The 22,662-nt window shown below is 34.5% G+C and overlaps 1 protein-coding gene and 2 non-coding genes across 9 annotated transcripts in view; all 3 read left to right on the top strand.

Moving 5' to 3' along the window:
• Positions 1-22,662, top strand: part of CNOT1 (CCR4-NOT transcription complex subunit 1) — a 94,930-nt gene that overhangs the window by 51,327 nt on the left and 20,941 nt on the right. For 2 of the 7 annotated variants that reach the window (XM_031458336.2, XM_031458339.2), the window contains exons 14-29: positions 40-159; positions 840-962; positions 1,131-1,282; positions 10,297-10,447; positions 11,666-11,867; positions 12,564-12,710; positions 13,543-13,667; positions 14,282-14,568; positions 15,423-15,501; positions 17,357-17,587; positions 17,936-18,076; positions 19,154-19,333; positions 20,949-21,065; positions 21,398-21,508; positions 21,829-21,906; positions 22,082-22,259. In XM_031458336.2, the coding sequence (XP_031314196.2) occupies positions 40-159; positions 840-962; positions 1,131-1,282; positions 10,297-10,447; positions 11,666-11,867; positions 12,564-12,710; positions 13,543-13,667; positions 14,282-14,568; positions 15,423-15,501; positions 17,357-17,587; positions 17,936-18,076; positions 19,154-19,333; positions 20,949-21,065; positions 21,398-21,508; positions 21,829-21,906; positions 22,082-22,259 (2,422 nt within the window). The remainder of the gene's footprint in view (positions 1-39; positions 160-839; positions 963-1,130; positions 1,283-10,296; positions 10,448-11,665; positions 11,868-12,563; positions 12,711-13,542; positions 13,668-14,281; positions 14,569-15,422; positions 15,502-17,356; positions 17,588-17,935; positions 18,077-19,153; positions 19,334-20,948; positions 21,066-21,397; positions 21,509-21,828; positions 21,907-22,081; positions 22,260-22,662) is intronic. The other 5 variants (XM_031458338.2, XM_031458341.2, XM_031458337.2 and 2 more) reach the window with 3 other exon arrangements.
• Positions 10,741-10,876, top strand: LOC116155009 (small nucleolar RNA SNORA50). Its single transcript, XR_004139043.1, has one exon. It is a non-coding gene; the product is annotated as a small nucleolar RNA SNORA50 (small nucleolar RNA).
• On the top strand, positions 20,008-20,146 carry LOC116155007 (small nucleolar RNA SNORA46). Its single transcript, XR_004139041.1, has one exon. It is a non-coding gene; the product is annotated as a small nucleolar RNA SNORA46 (small nucleolar RNA).

The raw sequence follows: 22,662 nt of genomic DNA on the forward strand, positions 1-22,662 counted from the left end.
AATAGTACTGCTATTTAACCCTCCTTTTTCTTTTCTTAGGGACAGTCTCCTTCAATCCGCCAACTTATCATGCATGCAATGGCTGAATGGTACATGCGAGGGGAACAGTATGATCAGGCCAAATTGTCTCGAATACTTGATGTGGCCCAGGACTTGAAGGTGAGTTTGGAGGGGCAGATTAACACTTTTTATTTACTGATGACAAGAAATAACATTTTTATGTAACATAGATACCTTAGGAGTAATTCACATGTAACTAACTTTTAGCTAGAATAGTTGAGATTTAGAATTTTGCCTTGTAGGTAGAAAGAGTTTGGAAGGAGAGTGATTTTAGAGGTATAAAAATGTCTAGTGATACTTGACCTTTTCTTTTCTCAGATGTAACCTGTGAGATACAATTTTTGGAGAAACTGGTTGGCTTTCAAACCTTTTGCATATTTCGTTACCATTAACAGAGTCTTTTGACAAATTGTCTTGTTCTTGGTATCTTTGATCACTAGGTATATAGAACTGGTGTTGTAGTTGTACTTAGGTTGGAGTAAGCCTGAGCTTAGATTTTTTAAAATGGATAAGAATAATTTTTCATGCTTTGTGTCTTGCTTTGCCTTAGTTGAAAAAGCACAAGGTAAAGTTTATTTTGAAGTGTGATCTTACTTTAAGTAAGGACAAGTGTTACCATTGATTTATACTGAACTATTTAAAAATTATAACCTAGAACATATTAGCAGTATGCTTTATTTAGACTTGTTTGTGAAAATTAAAACTGGAAGCAGAAAATGGGATAGAGGGAAAGTCACTCAGTTGCTTGACCTGTTGTTTCTTATATTCTTTTTCTTTAGGCCTTGTCAATGCTGCTAAATGGTACTCCATTTGCCTTTGTTATTGACCTTGCTGCACTTGCTTCACGTCGTGAATACCTCAAACTTGACAAGTGGCTCACAGATAAAATTCGAGAGCATGGAGTAAGTAGGATTTGTCCATTTATTACTGCTTCTAATTTTTGATCAGTATAGCTGAAGAGAATGATAATGAAATTATTATATACGTATTTTAGTCATAATGCTTATTCTTTAACCTGAAAGCAATTAATGATGAATTTCAAATACACTGAGGGACTTGCTGTTTTTCAGGAGCCTTTTATCCAGGCATGTATGACTTTTTTAAAGAGGCGGTGTCCTTCTATTTTGGGTGGACTTGCTCCAGAGAAAGATCAGCCCAAAAGTGCTCAACTTCCTCCAGAAACTTTGGCGACCATGTTGGCCTGTTTACAAGCTTGTGCAGGGTAAGAAGAGCATGCTTGAAAATGATTATTTAATATTGGAGTTGGGTTGTATGGATAATTGTTGATTGTGGACGAGGGGTAAATGATTAAACGTGACAGCAGCTAAGGTTATCCAGCGGTTTTTTAAGTCCAAAGTACTGTACTACTTAAAATATATATTAGGTCCATTTGAGTTAATATTTTTGTATATGGTGTGAGGAGGTGTATAGTTTTACATGTGAATATTCATTTGTTGCCAAACTATTTGTTGAAAAGATTGATCTTTCCCTTTGGAATTGTATTCAAAAAATTAATTGTCCATAATGTGTGAGTTTTTTTCTGGACTATTATTTCTGTTTGCCTTTTTGTTGTTGTTGTTTGTTTGTTTGCTTGGGGGGAGATAATTAGGTTTAGTTATTTTAATGGAGATACTGGGAATTGAACCCAGGACCTCGTGCATGCTAAGCATGTACTCTTAACCATTGAGGTATACCCTCCCCCTTGGACTCTTAGTTCTGTTTCACTGATCAAAATATCTGTCCTTACGCCAGTACCACACTGTCTTGATTACTATCTCTTTTTAGTAAGTTTTAAAATTTGGAAGTATGAGTTCTCCAACTTTGCTCTACTTTTTTGAGATTGTTTTGGTCATTGTGGGTCCCTTCAGTTTTCATGAATTTTACGGTTAGCTTGTCAGTTCCTGCAAAGATATTGCAAAGCCCAGAGGGACTTTGATAGGGATTATGTTGAATCTTTAGATCATCTTGAGGGATAGTGCCACCTTACCAATATTGAGTCTTCCACTTCATGAATCTGGGATATTTTTCCATTTCTTTAGGTCTGTAATTTCTTTTAGTGATGTTTTGTCATTTTCAGTGTACAAGTCTTACACTTTTGTTATGTTTATTGTTAGGTATTTTATATAAGTCACAGCATCTGTGAATAGAGAGAGCTTTATTCCTTTCCCATCTGGATGCCTTTTTTCTTTTTTTCTTTTTCTTGTTCTTGTTCTTGTTCTTGTTCTTGTTCTTGTTCTTGTTCTTGTTCTTGTTCTTTCTCTTTTTCTTTTCTTCTTTCTCTTTTTCTTTTCTTCTTTCTCTTTTTTTCCTTTTTTGCTTAATTTCTCTAACATGAACCTCTAGTCTAAAGTTGAATAGAAGTGGTAAGAGCAGACAGCCTTGTCTTGTTCCTGATTTGGAAGGAAAGTATCCAGTGTTTCACCAGTAAGTATGATGATAGCTGTGGGTTTTTTTGTTTTTTTTTTATAGTTACCTTTCATTTTGAGATTTCCTTACCTTCTAATTCTAGTTAGTTTGGTGTTTTTTCATGAAAGCATTTTGTCAAATGTTTCTGTCTGCTTGTATTGAGATGATCATGTGGTTTTTGTTTTTTATTCTATTGATGTGGTATATTATATTAATAATTGATTTTTGCATGTTAAAAATTTTGCTTTCCTGGGATAAATCTCACTTGGTCTTTGTATACACTTCTTTTTTATATGCTGCTGAATTCATTTTGCTAGTATTTAGGGAGCATTTTTGTGTTCATATTCCTAAGGTATATTGTTCTGTAGTTGTGTTGTCTTTTGCCTGGTTTTGATATCAGAGTAATATTGGCCTGATACAATGAATTGATATGTGTTCTATCCTCTTGTAATTTTTGTAAGAAGGATTGGTGTTAATTCTTTAAATGTTCCATAGAATTCAGTGAAGTCCTCTGGTCTTGGGCTTTTTCTTGTGGATAGTTGTTATCTCTACTTGTTATAGTTGTACTCAGATTTTCTGTTTTTTCTTTGAGTGTGAGCAGTTTGTGTCTTTCTAGGAACTTGTCTGTTTCATCTAACTTACCTAGTTTGTTAGCATACTGTTGTTCTGCAGTATACCCTTATGATCTTTCTCACTTCTGTAATGTTGGTAGTAATGTCTTCTTCTGATTTTAATAATTTGAGTCTACTCTTGTGTGCCCCCACCCCCATTTTTGAAGTGGGGTATGGTCGGTGTAGCTAAATAAACATGTTTTGTTGACTTCCTCAAAGAACCAGCTTTTGTTTTTCCCTGTTGTTTTTCTGTTCTCCATTTCATTTATTTCAGCTCTAGAGTTTATTTTCCTTCTGCTTATTTTGAGTTTAGTTTGAACTTTAAAAAAAATTTATTAAATTGGAAGGTCAGGTTTTTTATGCTAAAATCTCCTTTATGTCACATAATTAGTCATTTATGTTTTGTGATGAGAACAGTTAGGAGTTAGTCTCAGCAACCTTGAAGTTTATAATATAGTATTGTTGATTGTTATTGAAAGTGGGGTATGCAAGTCTCCAACTATTATTTTTGAATTACCTATTTCTCCCTTTAATTCTCCCTTCATATGTTTTGGGACTCTTTTTAAGTATGTTTATAACCATTACATCTTCCCGTTGGATTGGCCTTTTTATTATTATAAAATGTCTTTGTCTCTATTAATTTTTTTCTTAAAGGCTGTCTAGTGTGAAATTAGTATAGCCATTGTACAGTGTTCTCTTTTGGTTAATGTTTGTAAGGCACATCTTTTTTCATCTCTTACTTTCAAAATATATGTGTCTCTTAAAATCTGAAGAGTCTTTTACACAGTATATAGTTGGATTATTTTTTAAAAATCCATTTGACCATTTCTGCCTTGTAATTGGAGTATTTAATCTATTTACATTTAATACTACTGATAAGGTAGAATTTATCCATGCTCTTTTGCTGTTAGTTTTTCTGTTATGTGTTATGTCTGTTTTGTACCTCCATTCCTCTGTTACTGCCTCTTTTACTATTAAATAGGTATTTTATAATGGATCAGCTTAATTCCCTTGCTGCTACTTTGGCTATATGTTTTTTAGAGTTTTCCCCCTTGAGTATTCAAATTAACATTTTAACTTAAAACAATCTTGTCCAGTTAATACCAACTGAATTTCAATAGCATGCAGAAATTTCCTCCTAAATAACTCTCTTCCCTCCTCTGTCATTGTGCTGCTATTGTCAACTTATACCTTTATAAACTGTGTGCCCATCAGAAGATTTGATGTTATTATTTCATATAATAATTGTCCTTTAAACCAGGTGGGAGATAAAAAGATGGTAAGCAAAAATATATTCATACTGTGTTTTATGTTTACCTATGTCCCTTTACTGGTGCTCTGTTTTTTCATATGGGTTCAAGTTACTGTGTAGTGTCCTTTCATTTCAGCCCAAAGGGTTTCCTTCATTATTTCTTATTAGGGCAGGTCTGTTAGCAATGAATTCCCTCAGTTTTGTTTACCCAAGAATATCTTAATTTCTCCTTTGGATTTGGAGGGTAGTTTTGTTGAAGGATTTCTGATTCACATTTCTTTTTCTTCAGTGTTTTGAATATGCCATCCCACTGTTTTCTGGCTTCTGTAGGTTCTAATGAGACATCAGCTGTTAATTTTTTTTTCCCTCTGAGGCTCCCTTGTATATGATAAGTTGCCCTTGTTGCTGATAAGATAATTCTGTCTTTTTTCTTTCAACAGCTTGATTATGTTCTTTCTTTTTCTTTTTCTTTCTTTTGTTTTGATTATGTTGTTTCTAAGTATGGATTTCTTTGAGCTTATATTGCTTGAAATTTGTTGAGCTTCTAAGATATATAAATTAATAGTTTCCACCAGATTTGGGAAGTTTTCAGCCATTATGTCAACAAATATTTTTTCTGCCCCTTTCTGTCTCCTCCCACTATATGTTATTGGTACCTTTGGTAGTGTTTCACATGTCTCAGTCTGTTTACTTCTTTCCTTTTTTCCTTCAGTTTTTTAGGCTGGATAGTATTTACTGAACTGTCATCAAGCTCATAGATTCTTTTTGCCTGCTTGAATCTGCTGTTGGGAACCTGTAGTGAATTTTTCATTTCAGTACACTTCTTTTAAAATTTTTATTGACATGATCTGTTTGTGAGACATCTTTTTCAAACTTTCCTGTAGTTCTTTTGATTTTTTTTTTCTTTAGTTCTTTGAACATAATTAAAATACCTGATTTAAAGTCTGGTAAAGTCCAACATCTGTTCTTCTTGAGGGACAGTTACTGTTGATAACATTTTATTCCTGTGTATGGGCCGTGCTTTCTTGTGTGTATCTCTGGGTGTGTTGCATGTCTTGTAATTCGTGGTTGAAAACTGGAAATTTTAAATAATGCGGCAATTCTTGGAATGAGATTTACCCCTTCACCAGGGTTTTTTCTTTTGCTGTTAATCATTTCTGAATGAATTCTATAATGCCTGTGTTCTTTGTCATGTTTGACCACTGAAATCTCTGGGTAAGCCTTAATCAACTAAAGATAGGAAAGTTTCTTAAACTCTGAAATCAATAAGCTACTCTTTACCCTGTGGTTCTGTGCATGTGTTGAGACATACCTTTAACACTAAGCCAGACAACTCCACTTTTGTATTCACTTCTTTCTTAAGCAGAGTCTGAAGATTGGCTTGAGGTAAGAACTTGGGCCTTCTCAGGTCTTTCTTGGGAATGGCCCAGATACAGCACAGCCCTGTACACACGTTAGGCCTTTCTAGATTCCTGGGAAAATGTGGGAGTTTTTCAAAGCTCCACCCAGGGGGATCACATTCTCTAAGTTTTCCTTTTAAATTTTTTGGTTAGCCTATTTGCTCAAACTGTTATCTTTGACTTTAGGCAGCCAAGAAGTTAAAACTATTACCTTTAAGTATTTTCTACAAATACCTGTTGGGGGAAAGGCTTTTTGTCTTGGTTCAGCTCTTAGGTCCAATAAAGGCAGCCTTGCCATTGTGGTCTCACAGGGAATTCTCAAATAGGTGAAATAATGATATTTCTCTAAGAATGAAGCTTTGAAGATTTTTCAACCTAGTTCTGAGCCCTTTTCTCTGGTGGCCATCAGGCTGCTGGTTTTCACTGTGGTTGTGGGCTATTAGTTTTCAGTCCTGCTATAGGTAGCTGAAGGGGAGCATGGGAGTAGGGCAAATTAAGATGCTGTAAAACTTGCTGTTGTTACCAAGATCTTACTGTCTTTCTGGAATTCCCTTGATGTAAAAGCCTTTTGGTTAATTTGTAAAGTTCCTAAAAAATTGATTCCTACAGTTTTGCTAGTGTTATAGTAAGTTTTATGGAGGAGAGAATATTTGGAGGTCTTCATTCCACCATTTTCTCTTATGTCCTGAGTATTTTTTTGGTAAGTTCTGAAGCATAGTAAAATGAACACCTGTGATTTCTACTGTGCGACTTAAATGATAACATTTTTGAAGTTAAACTTTTGTCTTCCAGTCCTGTTTCCTTAACTCTCCCACTTAGAGCTTGAGTTGTATTTTTGCCCTTCCTTGCTTTAAAAAATTTTTCCTCATGTATATCTCTGAATCAGTGATTCTAACCAGGGATGATTTTGCTTCCTCAAAGTTGTTTGACATTGTTTTTGATTCTCATAATTGGAGAAAAGTGTGCTACTGGTATCTAGTGGGTAAAGCCCATGGATGCTGTTAAACTGCTTACAGTGTACAGGAGAGCCTCCCACAAGGAGGAATTGTTCAGTTTGGAGTGCTAATAGTGCAACAGTTGGAAAACACTGCTCTATACGTTCTAAATGTTGTAAAATTTTAAGCTTCAAAGATTGGCCTCTCACATATACACATTTTAGTCCATCTGGAATTGAATATTCTCTTGGAAATTTAAGTGCACATTAATTTTGTATTTATGTATAGGGAGATAGTTTACAAAACTCTCAGTTTTAGTTTCTTTTATTGATTTATTAGAAGTACCTGTCCTGAAGAATTTAATGAAGTAATGCATGCAAAGTATTCAGTCTGTACTGTTAAAAGTAAATAAATGCCAAAGAAGGAAAGTTCTTCCAGAAATAAATATACAAGTAATTATGATGGAGTTAAAATAGAAACTTCAGTGGATGCTAAAAGTAGTGAGTGAATATTTGAGGAATAGGATAATTGCGTAATTTAAAAGTATCTCCCCACAAATTACTTAGTCACAAAGAAGAAAAGTAGTAACTTTTCAGTAGAGATATCTGGCACATACCACATTAATTTATTGGTCAAGTGGTCACCAGGCTCACTTCTATATATGTCTCATGATAAAATGCATTGTAAAGGACATCGTATAAGTTATGTGACAGTCCTGCCGTCAATAAATTTAAAAATCAAAATAGCAGACAAACACAACTCAAGGGACATTCTATTAAATAACTGACTTGTACTTTAAAAAACAAGTCTAAGACAGAAATAAAAGTTGATTATTCCAATTTAAAGAAGCTAAAGAGACATGACAACTCAATGTGACGATTGGATCCTGATCCGAGGGGAATATAGCATTGAAGGACATTATGGGAACAATTGATGCAATTGAAATGTGGCCTATTTTATTTTATACCTGTTAAACTTGTGTTAAACTTCCTGATTGTTACTATTTTATGTTATGTAAGAAAGTGTCCTTATTCTCAGAAAATACACAGGGAAGTTTTTACAAATAAAAGATACAAGATAAAAGACCTATCTAACCTAAAATGTTTAGGAGGAGTGGGTACTATAGAAAGAATGGTTAAATAAATATTTAGGGCAAAATGTAAATAATTGGTGAGGGTAGCATTTATGGGGGTTCCTTGTAGTAGTCTAGCTCTTTTAAGTTTGAAATTCTGTAAGATATGACAAGTTCTTCTGAAATAGTAAGGAATAATATTTTAATTAACCATATTTTAGTAATTCTAAGATACCCAGTTGTAAACATTTTTAACATCTCTGAAATAATGCATCTCATTGGTGACCTCCTACCGTTAGAATTAACCAGTATTTAAAATAACGGTGTGGCTTACAATTAAAGGCATTTGTATCCAATACAGTATGATAATTACCTATTAACTAGCAGACATTAACCCATGGCATAAATGTCTTTGGAATGGTTTCTTTTTTAATTTAAAGGGTTTTTGTTTGTTTTTATTATTGGTAAAATATAGACATGGTTTCAAATTCAAAAATTCTAAAGCAAAGTAAATTCAGGGAAATTTTCCTTTAAACTCTGTTACCGCCACCTTGTTCTTCTGTTGTCCTATAGTTAACCATTTTTATTTTGTGGGTTATCTCTGCCTTAAAAAAATGTATATTTCCCTCTTTTCTTGTGGAAAAGGTAGTATATTTTATATTCTGCTGCATCATGCTTCTTTCATATGCTCATATATCCCAGAGTTCACGCCATAAAATTAGTTTCCTATTCTTTTTCTTCTCTCTCTTTCTCTCTTTTGTGTGATGTTGGGTTATTTTGTGCATCTATGGCAATAAAAGAGATCTCAATGGTGGTATGGATTTGACTGATCTCTGCAAGAGTTTCCTTATCCTTATAATTGTCGTATAGTACTCCACTGAACAGATGATATGTCCGTTAGTAAATCAGTACCCTGTTGGTGGATATTCTGTTTGTTTTCATTCTGTATCACAAATAATGCAATGAACAGCATTTTGCATCCATCATCTTTACCAGTGTATGTTTGGGCCCACTAGAAGTGGAATTGTTGGATTAAAGGGAAAAATGAATGTGTAATTTTATTAGGTGTTGCAGAATTTTTCTCCATAAAAGTTGTTTGTCTTGTATAACCAGAGGCAGTTTGTCTATTTCCCTGTAACCTTGCCTGATGGAGGCTCTTCTAATCTGAAAAATGAAATATGGTATCTCTATGAAGTTTTTTTTTTTTTTTAATGAAGTTTTATTGGCAGAAAAGTGTGTGTTTTTAACCAAGATACAGAGGCTGGAGATAGCTACTCATGTCCTTTTATCTGAAATGCCTTTTGGAAATTAATGGTTTTACCACTTACTACTTAGGTAAATAAGTAGACCCACACCTTTAAGAGCTGACATCTCCCTTTTCTTTTCCATGGTCTTTAATATTTTTCTCCCTTGCTTCAGTGGATGAAAAAACAACTCATTGTTCATTTACATTTGTAGTCTATATTTTTTATTTTTATTGATGTATACTTGATACACAGTATTGTGTCACAGGTGTGTAATAATAGTGATTTATAATTTTTAAAGGTTATAGACTTCATTTATAGTTACTATAAAATAAATGGCTGTATTCCTTGTGTTGTACAACATATTTTTATAGCTTATATTATACATAATAGTTTGTGCCTCTTAATCCTCTGTTCCTGCATGACCCCTCCCCCTGTAGTCCATATTTGAACCATTTATTTGATCATGTTGACACAAGTAATAATTTGGTAGTTTTTGCTGTAATATTTTAATGTAGACTTTTACTTGGTACTTTTAATATCCTTGGTTTTTTTCCCCCAAATGTGAAACAGCTTTCTTATCTGAGTGAATACCTTTACTTTTTAGTGCCAGTAATATGATTCTGAATTTAGGAGGTAAGCTCTAAGACGGTATCAAGTTTGTGTAACATTTATGAGTTACAAGGGGTTCCACAGTTTTATGAGACAATAGCACCCTAAGATAGGAAGTTGGATTTTCTCTCAAATGTTTCTTATGTTCACATTTTTGAAGTCAATCAGTTCTTTAAGTGCTTGCCAAATATAGTTACTGACTATGTTTATGGCATTTTTATCTATACTTAAATAAATGTATTGTCTTTGACTGTGAGAACCTAGTGTGGAGGGGTATAGCTCAGTGGTAGAGCATGTGCCTAGCATACATGAGGGGTTCAGTCCCCAGTACATTTATTACATAAATAAACCTATTCCCCCCACAAGAACTTAGTGTAAAAATTGCTTATTTGCTTTGATATGTCTAGATTGGGCCATAATTTTTGATGAAGTGGCTGAGGATATAGAGTGTTTATTACAGAGTAGTGTTTTAAAATATATAGGCAGCCCTGTACACAAGGCTTAATTTCAAACATGTAAGAGATATTTTCAAGAGAAAGCCAATGCTCAGAAAATCCTAGTGATTGATGCAGATGCAGAGACGTGGGGTATGGTAGAAAGAGCCCTAGGTTCCAGCAAGTTTTCTTTATTAGAAACCCAGATTTGTTTATTTAGGTGTTCTAGGGAATAACAAGTGATATTTTTCACTTTTTGTTTCTGTTAAGGAGTGTTTCTCAGGAGTTATCAGAAACCATCCTCACCATGGTAGCCAACTGCAGTAATGTTATGAACAAGGCCAGACAGCCACCACCTGGAGTTATGCCAAAAGGACGCCCTCCTAGTGCTAGCAGCTTAGATGCCATTTCTCCTGTTCAGGTAAATGACCGATACATTTGGCACATCCCCATTCGTTCGTAGACTTGGAATAGAATAAACTTATACATCATCATTAATAATCTACTCAAAGGAAGATTTTGTCTGAATTTATTACATTTTAGATAACTGCATGTCTATTATCCACTTAAAGGAGATCTGTAAATAGGCGTGGCTGAGAATAAATTTTAATCATTAAATAGAACATGACTTTGAGAGGAAAGATACAAAACAGCTTATTTAGGTAAATGGTAAGGGCTTCTTTTTAAAATAAGAATAACTTAGACTTGAGAAATAAGCACTGCCTTTGAACCTGATGTGTCTTGTTTGTAGCTTCACGGGCCAAGCAACAGTGCTAGAGCATAAGGACTTGTTATAACTGGGGCTCTTCAGCTCTCAACTGAACTGCTCTTTTAAAAACAAGGTACATTTAAGTTACTCCCTGACACCAGCTACCCCTTTCTCTCTGGGAGCAACACGTTCCACTTCTGTATTCAGCTGCATTGAATTGCAGATTGGGGTTTATTTTAAGAGAAGAGAACATTTAGTGATTCTTCAGTGTCCACTTTATAAAAGGCATTTTCGTCTATTATTTTCTGTAATCACAAAGGTCTGAAGTAATGCCACAAACTAAGAAGTTTGAAAGTGTGGTTATTAGATATTTAATAAAATCTTTTGGTGAATAGCATACCTTGTTTTTTGTTTTTGATTTTCTTAATTAGAGCTGATCTTCAACCCCAAGATACTCAAATTTTGACATTTATTTGTTATGACTGAAAGATTTCTAACTTCTAATGCTTTTATTGTGTTGAACGTTAAGTAACTTATGTTGAGGTTTTTTGTTGGTTTGTTTTCAAGGGGCTTGTTGGAAATTATAAGGAACTTGATGTAATAATTGTTCCCTGTCACTACTAAATGTTGAATAGTTCAGTTTCAGGGAAATTGATCTTAAATTTTATTCTTGAAGTTTTATAGCCCTCATATTATGGCTCTGGTTCTTTGGCAGGGGCTACTTTAAACCTACTCAATCTATTATTATTGTAAGAAGGAAAATAACTAGCACACTTGACATGATTTTGGGATTTAAGTTTCATGATTGTGTGTGGTTTTGCAGTTTACATATGCGTTTGAAGAGCTATTGCTAAAGATTGCTTTACCTGTGTCATTTGTCTGCCTCTGCTTGAAGTATGTTTAATACGTTTTTATAATGTTTTTCTTTAGATTGATCCTCTTGCTGGAATGGCATCTCTTAGTATAGGTGGTTCAGCTGCCCCTCACACCCAGAGTATGCAGGGCTTTCCTCCAAATTTGGGTTCTGCATTCAGTACCCCTCAGTCACCAGCAAAAGCATTTCCACCCCTATCAACCCCAAATCAGACAACTGCATTCAGTGGTATTGGAGGACTTTCATCACAGCTTCCAGGTAAGGGGGGTGGGTAGGGGTACAGATTATTGGTAAGCTTCATCGTGCCTTAGTGTATGTAAGATTTTTGGAGTCACTCTGATGAGGAAAGCTACTTAAACAAATTTTGAAAGTTGGCCTTCATATCCAAAATTGGGAAGAGAAAAAAACAATATGTTAATTTAATCCAGTTGCAATGAAGATATTCCTATCAAGTTTAAAGTATTCAGTAAGGATTCTGTTACCAAAGGATAGTATAAACAATAACAAATGTGGTAATCACATTCTAAAGAACTTAGGCTTAGATCAAAACTCAAAGCTTTATGAATTACACAAGGTTGGTATAATAAAGGTAGAAAATATTTCACACATCAGATTCAGGTGTATGTTCTGCCTTTTTGCACTTACCTTGAAGATGATAGTATATCCCTAAAACTTTTCCATGTATTTTGGCTTTTAACTTTATATTGAATTAAAGGTTACATTTTTCCCCTCAACTACTGACTTGTTTTTTCTTAGCTATCCTCACCCTTTATCACCAGAGTATAAGTGTAGAGTACTAAAACCTAAGGAGTGAAATGCAATAGCTCTGTAACCTTGTTACCACTGAGTTAACAGGAGACCTTGACTTTCTAAGTAAGAACTTATATCTTTGATATGAATAAAGTCAAGAATATGAGTAATGATAAGACTTCTGGCTGCCTTCATTCTTTCTAGTAGGTGGTCTTGGCACAGGCAGCCTGACTGGTATAGGAACTGGGGCTCTTGGACTCCCTGCAGTGAATAACGATCCTTTTGTACAGAGGAAACTGGGCACCTCTGGACTGAACCAGCCTACATTCCAGCAGAGTAAGATGAAACCTTGTAAGTGGTAGTGTTGTCTGTGATTGTGAAGTGTGGCTGATACACATAAAACTTCCATGTCCAATTTGGTGTCCCTAGAGTTATATAGACAAAGACATTGACTTACCTTAATATAGGAGAGTTTCAGATTTCTGTTTTATCTTGGGAGCTTATGAAGATAACTTTATTTTGTTATAGCTTTATGATTTATTTTTATATAGTCTTATAGTATATATAATAAATATTGCCATATAATATATATGATATCACAAAAACCTATTTTTAAAGTTTTGTCTCCTTTAGTAATTATTTCAAAGTCAGAGAATTCCTCTTTGTAAATACCATAGGTATTATTAACTTGTCCTTGTCGTTGGGACTAAATATTCATTATCCAAGATAAACTTAACTGACTTAAAAATGTTAGTGTGAAAGGCTTGTCTGAATGTTATGTTTTGTAGCATGCTTTGTGTTTATATCAGTATGTCATGCATATGCATTGATAATTCTTACATGTTAAATGTGGTTTTTATTATAAAGTACTAAAGATTTTTTAACCTCAAGTGAGATTGTATTAAGGGTAAGTGCATTACGAATTTGAACTTAGTGAACTTTCATAGTGTAATAAGTCTTCATGAATAAAATAATAAGACAGAACTATAGTTGTAAAGCAGTTTTGTTAGAATTTTGTGTGTCCCTAGAGCACTCAAATACTGAAACTTGACCACTTAAACATGTCACTTCATTTTTTTTCCTTGAAATTCAAACTATATTGGTCTCTCTGGCTCTGTGTGCTTCATATGGGGGAGTGGAGGAAGAGCCTAAATGCCCTCTGGTTGGTTTTCTGTTCTCACAGCGGACTTGTCTCAGGTGTGGCCAGAGGCAAATCAGCACTTTAGTAAAGAGATAGATGATGAAGCAAACAGCTATTTCCAGAGAATATATAATCACCCACCACATCCAACCATGTCCGTTGATGAGGTGAGTCTCTAAGATGATCTGATTCTTTAATGGTTTAGGTAATAACTCTTAAATAAATGCCCTTTTCCAAAGTGAAATCTAGCACAAAATGTTTTGATACGTCTTTGCATCTTTTGAAACCATTAAAATATAGTCAGTTATAATGTGTCAATTTCTGGTGTACAGCACAATGTCCCAGTCATGCATGTGTGTGTGTGTGTGTATATATATATATATATATATACACACACACACACACACACACATATTTGTTTTCGTATTTTTCATTAAAGGTTATTATAAGATACTGAATATAGTTCCCTGTGCTATACAGAAAAAATTTGTTTTTTATTTATTTTTATATATAGTGGTTAACATTTGCAAATCTCAAACTCCCAGATTTATCCGTTCCCACTCCCTCCCCTCCAGTAACCATAAGATTGTTTACTATGTCTGCGAGTCTGTTTTATAGATGAGTTTATTAGTGTCCTCTTTTTTCTTTTTTTAAAACCTTAATATTTATCTCAAGCTCAGTTTATTGTTAAATATTTTGCTTAACAATTAAGAGTATTTGAGGAATGCTCTTAATAATAATTTCTTTTATGTGCATATTGTTTTTATCTTGCTTTTTCCAGGTATTAGAAATGCTACAGAGGTTTAAAGATTCTACCATAAAGAGGGAACGAGAAGTGTTTAACTGTATGCTAAGGAACTTGTTTGAAGAGTATCGGTTCTTTCCCCAGTACCCTGATAAAGAGTTACATATAACAGCCTGCCTATTTGGTGGGATAATTGAAAAAGGACTGGTCACTTACATGGCACTAGGTCTGGCCCTACGATATGTTCTTGAAGCCTTACGCAAGCCTTTTGGATCCAAAATGTATTATTTTGGGATTGCTGCATTAGATAGATTTAAAAATAGGTGAGTGGATAGGTTTCCTGTGAAGCTTCTCTTTATATATAAGGAAAATTAATAACTTACTTACTTGTGCCGTTATTATATGTATATTACCTAATCTTAATGACTGTATGGAGTAACAGGAACAAGTGAATAAAATTCTATTCATTATAATTAGCAAATAAGTGGTAGGAAATGTATAAAATGAAATAGCACTTTTTTTGTTTGCTGAAGTATACTTTATATATGTGAAAGTGAACAAACAGGTCTGAATTTGGGCACAAACAGCTATGTAACCACCTACCATCACAATCAAGATATTGAAGATACTGAATATTTTCATTACCTCCAAGAAGTTCTGTTATTCCACCTTCCCCCTCATCTAAACCCTGGCAATCACTGATCTGATTTGTCTAGTTTTTCCAGAGTATTATTTAAATGGAATCATACACAGTGTGTATGAGTCAGACTTCTTACATGATGCTTTTGAGATTTATCCATGTTACTGAATGTTTCAGTGGTTTGTTTCTTTTTTATTGCTGAGTAGTATTCTATTGTTATGGGTTTGCTATTGGTTTTCTGTTCACCTCTTGATGAGCATTTGTTGTTTCCAGGTAATAGTTTTAGTGGTTCATTGTAATCTAATTTTAAGTGGAATAAGACCTTTAAAAAACAAAGATACTGTTTTTGATGTAAAAGGAGTGAAGTTCATAAATATTTCCCCCCTCTACTTCTTTGTTCCTCCTTTTGGCATTCTCTTAAAATGAGGTATCTCATTGGTAGCAATGAGGGAAATGGCCTAGCTTTTGAAAAATTTTAAATTGTGCTGCCTCTGTTCTTACATGAAATGGTGAATGAATGAACGTTTTTGTTGACAGATTGAAGGACTATCCCCAGTATTGTCAGCACTTGGCTTCTATCAGTCACTTTATGCAATTTCCACATCATTTACAAGAAGTAAGTGTCTTCAGTACTTAAAATCTGACCAGTAGTTGCAGGATTTATCTATTTTTATTTGATTTTGGATTTGCTAGGAATGGCATTAAGATTTTTTAGTGAGGGGCATGATATAGATACAAATGTTATTTGTTGCTTGTTTTGCAGCTTAATCATGAAAAAAATTTGGATTATCTTTTATAAGCATGGTTTTGCTTGATTTAATAAAAGGCCTTTTGCTAGTTCTTTAGCCTAATAATGCTATTGAGGAATTGACATCTTTTGATGTTACTAAGAATCCCTGCCTGATTCTAGAAAGGATTTGGAGTGGAACTCTTTGATAAAAATAAGGAAGGTTGTTTCTCTGCTGTAAGTGTTAATATAATTCAAAGCTGTTTAAGACTTAGTCCAGTGTTTCTTAAAAATACAGCCTTCTTAAACCACCTGCTTAGATTCCTTTAAGGTACTTGTGAAAAAGGAGACAGTCCCTGAGGAAAGGAACCCAGAGAATATACATTTTAAGCCATGTTATGTGATTATTTTTGAAATTTTTAAGTCATTTACTTTAATGATTGGTTTTAGGTTGATTGGTAAATATTCACATTTTTGTTTTACCTTTAGTTAAAGTCAGCTTATAGAGAACAAGAAAAGAAAGTTGATTAATCTCTGTTAACTTTATTTTATTATTTTTTTCTTGTACAAAGCAGATAATCTGCTTTAAAAAGATCATATTTTAAAGAATCAGAAAGATCAAAATTTGAACCTACTTTTAATTCTATATTATGATTTATTCCAGTGCTTTCTACCCCATCCCACTGGATTTGTTAGCCTAGGAAACCATAGAGTGGGAGGCAGGAGTGTATTCTTTCCTATTGAGGGGGTTAGGGGAATGTTCCAAAACTATAGCGCTGAAAACTAGACAGGAAAGCAGTTTTGAAAAGCTAAGATGGGAGGTCAGAGGCTTAGAATGAGATGTATTTGGAATTCAGTGCTGGGAATAGGGACCTTTCAAGACCAGAGAGGAGAAAGAACAAGGGACGTGGTACAAAAGTGGTCACTCAAAGTAATGGTCCCCGTTTCCCACTGTAGTAAGATACCCAGAGAAGGGAAGAAAGGTTATTTTATATTTCTGTAGTCAATTTAAAGGGCTGTACTTTCTTTACAGATTATTTTTCCTCCTTGAAAATGCCCCCCCCCTTTTTTTTTTGAATAAAGCTGTTGTGTATGTAGATAGTAGTTTTTGTTTTGTCAAGTAAAAGTTGTTGGAAATAGTATCAGGAAACCTGTGTCTGTCTTCTAATTTGTATGTGAGAAGGAGGTTTACTGGTCTATGAAATGGGGAGTAGGAGAAGACTTCCCAGAACACCCAGTATCATTGCTTACCCTCAGGTTGGCTTGGTGTGGTATACACTGTGTTTTTGTTTTGTGGTAATATCTTTACTGAGTTAGGACTCTTAACTGCAGTATGTTTTTTAGGCCTTGGTTTTCTTATCAGCATCCAATGGAAAAGAAATCAATTTGCTATAATTTAAATTTTTTAAAGTTTACATGTAGTAAGGGATTTAAGGAAATTTATATGCAGGCATTTGTGGCTGCCTTTTTGGAACTTGTTTTGTTAGACTAGTTCTCTTATAAATACTTTAAAAACATACTAATATTTTCCCTTTACTCCTTAAGGAGTTCATGGTATCCACTTATGTATTATAATGTATAGGGGGATATGGACCAGAATGGGGCAAGGCATAAGGGAGATAGATGAATCAAAATAGTGCTCTAAAACAATTTCTACACTCAGAAGTGAGGGGAGTGTAATTCAAAGAGTTCAGTTTCTGTTAAGAACTCTTCTAATGTGTTTCTATCTCCCTGTCCCCTGTAGTATATCGAGTATGGACAGCAGTCTCGAGATCCTCCTGTGAAAATGCAGGGCTCTATCACAACCCCTGGAAGTATTGCACTGGCTCAGGCCCAGGCCCAGGCCCAGGTTCCAGCAAAAGCTCCCCTTGCTGGTCAGGTTAGCACTATGGTAACCACCTCAACAACCACCACTGTTGCTAAAACGGTTACAGTCACCAGGCCAACCGGAGTCAGCTTTAAGAAAGATGTGCCAGTAAGTAGGCCTACCTTTTTTTTTTTTTTTTTTTTTTCTTTCTGTTGGATTTGTTATGTTGTAATATATATCCAATAGTGAGCATGTATTTTAATTTTATTATCAACATCACATACCTCCTTTTAAAAAAGCATAAAGATAAGCATTTCTCCCTTTGTACCCCCCACCCCATTTCCCACAGGCAACCCCTATTAATAGTTCAGTACATATTCTTACCAATACTTCCAGTGCACAGTCATACACACCGTGTACATTTTGCATGCCAAAGGCATCTGTATACATTTTTCCCCCTAGGATTTGTCTAGCAGGCATTTCAGTTTGTTTATCTTATGTGTTTTATTTCTTTAGCCTTCTATTAATACTACAAATATAGATACGTTGCTTGTGGCCACAGATCAAACTGAGAGAATTGTAGAGCCCCCAGAAAATATCCAAGAGAAAATTGCTTTTATCTTCAACAATCTGTCACAGTCAAATATGACACAAAAGGTGAGCATGATGTAATAGTTTATATAGCACTATGAATACTCTCTATAGTTTTCCTTGATGGGAAAAGTATAGATGGGTTAGGGGATTTATATTCGACACTCTGCACCCTTTTAAATACTTTAAAGGTTGAGGTAATAGAATCAAAATGAAGGGAATATGTGTATCCAACTAGGGTTTGTGGATTTTGTAGACACTGGTTTTTAAATGTATTTTGCAATGAGTCACAGGCTTTTTGATATAAACTTGAAAATGATTTCATGATGATGAAGTTTCATTTGTACTTCCATTCACAACTCTTCTCCTCCCAGAGACCATTAGGTACCTAATAAACTGACATAGAGCTTATGAAAAGTAATGATGCCTGCCTTATAAGATTATATGCTAAGACAGTGCTTGGAAATATCTGTAAGATGAGCTTAAACAAGTGGATTTTGAGATGTAATACGTGTACTGTCTTTCAAAATCCCACTATAATGGACTGGGGGCAAATTTTGAAGCATTTAGTTTCCCTTTTGAGAAGAGAAGTTTCAAACTTTACAAATGATTCCTGGAGATAGAAATTTAGGAAAACAATTCTGGTATTAGGTCTGTTAATAGCAGGTTGTAGCTTAGTAATTCATCCTTTTTTGGTCAAATGGAGAGTTGAGTAAAATGGGGATGAAGGACCACATGTTTCATAATTTTAAAGCTTAAACTGACATAGCTGTTTCAGCTCTAATCACCCAATTAAGGGATGATTGACTCCATACTTACATGAACATATTATACTTGATGGCAGCTGTCTGAAATTGAGAGAGATGTAGCATGGTGCTTTAGCATCTAATTTTTGCAAGGAGCCACATCCTGTATCATTCAGAGAAGCAGAACTGTATTTTTTCATCTTTTTTCTTTCTTTTTAAAATTATTTTTATTTATTTTACTTTATTTTATTTTGGGGGTGTGAACAGGAGATAATTGGGTTTATTTATTTTTTTAATGGCGGTACCAGGGATTGAACCCAGGACCTCATGCATCTACCCTTCCCCCCGTTTTATCATCTTTTAATTGTGTATTTCCCATGTCATAATGGTTGGCTAGGTTGAAGAACTGAAGGAAACTGTGAAGGAAGAATTTATGCCTTGGGTTTCACAATACCTGGTTATGAAGAGAGTCAGTATTGAGCCAAACTTTCACAGCCTATATTCAAACTTTCTTGACACGCTGAAGAATCCTGAATTTAATAAGATGGTTCTGAATGAGACCTATAGAAACATCAAAGTAAGTTCTTGTATTTCTTTTTATTACTGTTTTGAGTTTGGAAATACTTGATTGCACGGGCAGAATCTGAGGGGGTGGTAATTGCTGTTTTCCCTGTATGTTATATGTGTTAAAGTATTTATGAAAGTTGCTCTAGGGTTTGTTTCAAATACACAATTAAATTTTCATGAAGAATTTAGGCTCACAGAAATACTCTATGTACTGTTTATTTTGAAAGTAACCACTCTTCTGAATTTTTCATCATTTCATGCATGGTTTAAAATCTTTACCCTTTGTGCATATTTTTAACTTTTCCTTTTCTCCTTCCACATGTTATGCTCTTAGTTTTATATGCTCTTAGCTTTAGTCCCTCTGTTTTTAATAGTCTTACAGAAATTCATTATATTGTTAGTGGATATTTATGTTGTTAATAACTTTCACTATTAAAAAAACAGTGCTGCGGTGAGTATTTTGATGTCTTTTAAATGTCAGATTTTCTAGACCTGTTGTGGAATAGCTATTGTTTAGGATTCTCAGTTTAGTGTAAGGTCAGACTCTTCCTATGGAGCTATTGCTTGTTCCATGAAATTGAAGTATTTTATTTCTTAGAAGGAATAACTTTTTAAGAAAACAGTGCGAACCAGCGTATAGTTGTAATCGTTCTTTGCTGAATAACTTGGAATATGGCAGGAACCAGCACTATATTTAAACCTGTGGATGGGAATTTCCCCCATTCTTGGTTACGCTGTAGTGCGAAAGAATTCCTGGCTCCTTTCTGTTGCACAGCTGACTTTGTGCCATTCTGCTGTTGCTGTATGGAGTTAAGGAACATAACGATATTCAGTCTTTGTTATCTGATAGCAAGGATGGTTGGTATATATGAAAGCTTCCACATGCTCTGGAGCAAAACTTCAGGATCCTTTCTTTTAAACAAAAGTTTAAATTATAAATTTAAATTTATAGCCATAAAGAGGTGCTATGTAGTACATGGATGTGTGTGTACCCAAGACATTCTCCTATGTTGTTGCTGTAACCCTTAGGAAAGTAAGAAGTAGAGAATTAATGAAACGGACTAGGTTTTCTGTAAATGTGATAAGAAGTGTGTAAGCAATATCATACTGTATTCCAGGAAGTTATCTTATCTATCTCCAAAGACGTATAGTGACCTGGGTAATGCTAAAGATTGCAGCAGAAACCATGATCTTGGTTATGTTCCTCCATTATATCTGCTGTCTTAGAAGGACTTTGAAGCATAGCTGTAGTCTTCATTTGCACTGAATTTAGCTCTTCAAAATGGATTTGCTATTGGATCTCTGCTTCACACCTAACTAAAACTTTTAGTTTTATAATACTTTTCTGTGGGACCATACATGATACTTTTAACCTTGTATACTTTGTATGGTGTATTCTTGTTATCTGTTTTTTAAAAATAAAATGTAAAGGCATTTAAAGGTAAAAATATCACTAAACACAACAAAATATCACTTTGATACATGGACTAGAACTAGTTTGGGGGCATGTTCTCAGTACTGACAGCTTGTTTTTAATGTAGAATAATGGAATTCTTAAACAGTTAGTTAAGAATATTTTTTCAGAAGCTCATTGTCTTACCTTCCTTATTCCTACACTATTTCAGGTGCTCCTGACCTCTGATAAAGCTGCAGCCAATTTCTCCGATCGTTCTTTGCTGAAGAACTTGGGACATTGGCTAGGAATGATCACACTAGCTAAAAATAAACCCATCTTGCACACTGTGAGTTACAGCTAAAGGCTCATATAAAACTTGAGAATGTTTATACAGCATATTCTGTCTAAAAGTCTTTATTTGAGGCCACTTTTTAATTATTAGGTATTTGTAAAAGTTTGGTCCATGTTTTGAATCCCTAATTGCATGCTCATGACATTTAGCAGGATAGACAAAAGTCTACTGACTTTTATTATTGTTACCCTTTCCTTTTCCTAAGGCAAGGGCCAAATACTATATTGATTTCAGTTTTGCAGATGAGTCTGTCAGGGTATCTTTTGGGAACTTTGTGAGGGATTTTCTAGTATATTTTAAGCTAAAAAATACGTTCCTTATTCTAGGACTTGGATGTAAAATCTTTGCTGCTAGAGGCTTATGTTAAAGGACAGCAAGAGTTGCTCTATGTAGTGCCCTTTGTTGCCAAAGTCTTAGAGTCTAGCATTCGCAGCGTGGTGAGTAAATTTTATTATTTATTTTATTGATGGCTAATTTGTAAGTTCGTTTTAGCAGAGGGTGAAGAGACTATATCCTTAGTTCTTATGAAGATAGAGCTAGTTTAGTCAGTTTATTAGGGAAACTCGGATTTCCAACTTTAGAGGCTAAGTAGTATTATGGGACTGATTCTAATGGGTGGCTTTGGGTTTTGCTATTTTTCTGAAATATGATATAGATAGGAAAGTGTTAAGGCCACATAAGTATAAGTGCTTAACTATTTTAGATGATAGAAATTAAAGAGTGAGTTTGGGATCAGCTTAACATAGCTTTTCTGTAGGTTTTTAGGCCACCCAACCCCTGGACAATGGCAATTATGAATGTATTAGCTGAGCTACATCAGGAACATGACTTAAAGGTAAATTTGTTGTTCTTTGTCCTTTGAAACATATTCTGCCTTTACATTATTAAAATTTACAGTAAAAGGAGGGTATTTGTGGGGGGAAGCACTATAATATTTGGGTGACAATACAGTATATTATGAAGCTAAATTTTCATTTTTAATATCCTAATCGAATATTGTAATTATGCAGTTAAACTTGAAGTTTGAGATCGAGGTCCTCTGCAAGAACCTTGCATTAGACATCAATGAGCTAAAACCTGGAAACCTCCTAAAAGATAAAGATCGCCTAAAGAACTTAGATGAGCAACTCTCTGCTCCAAAGAAAGATGTCAAGCAACCAGAAGAGCTCCCTCCCATCACAACTACAAGTAAGTGTGATAATTGGCTCTCTACTTATCAGAAGCTTTCTTAAATGGTACCCACCCATGCATATGGCAAATTGTAATTATTCCATGTAATGTGATACTGAAACTTTGTATACTTTCTGATGAGCCTTCTATATTATTAAGGAAAAGTTAGTAATATCTAGGCGTTGTCTTACTGTATTAGAATCTGTCCAGGTAATTCATATGGTATACTTAGATAAATGTCATTAATCAGTTGTTCGTTCATCATATGCCAGCTAAGCTAGATTATCTTTTACATTGTTTGAGGTCTTAGAAAGAATTGCACTGGCATGGTGGCCTTTGTTGGGGATGGCCAGACCAGCTCAACCCACTAGGAAAGTGGATTATTTGACCTGGATTAAGAGGATTGGAAGTGTAGGAGCTA

The sequence above is a fragment of the Camelus dromedarius genome, chromosome 9 (genome assembly GCF_036321535.1).
Source record: "Camelus dromedarius isolate mCamDro1 chromosome 9, mCamDro1.pat, whole genome shotgun sequence".
NCBI classification, from domain to species: Eukaryota; Metazoa; Chordata; class Mammalia; order Artiodactyla; family Camelidae; genus Camelus; species Camelus dromedarius.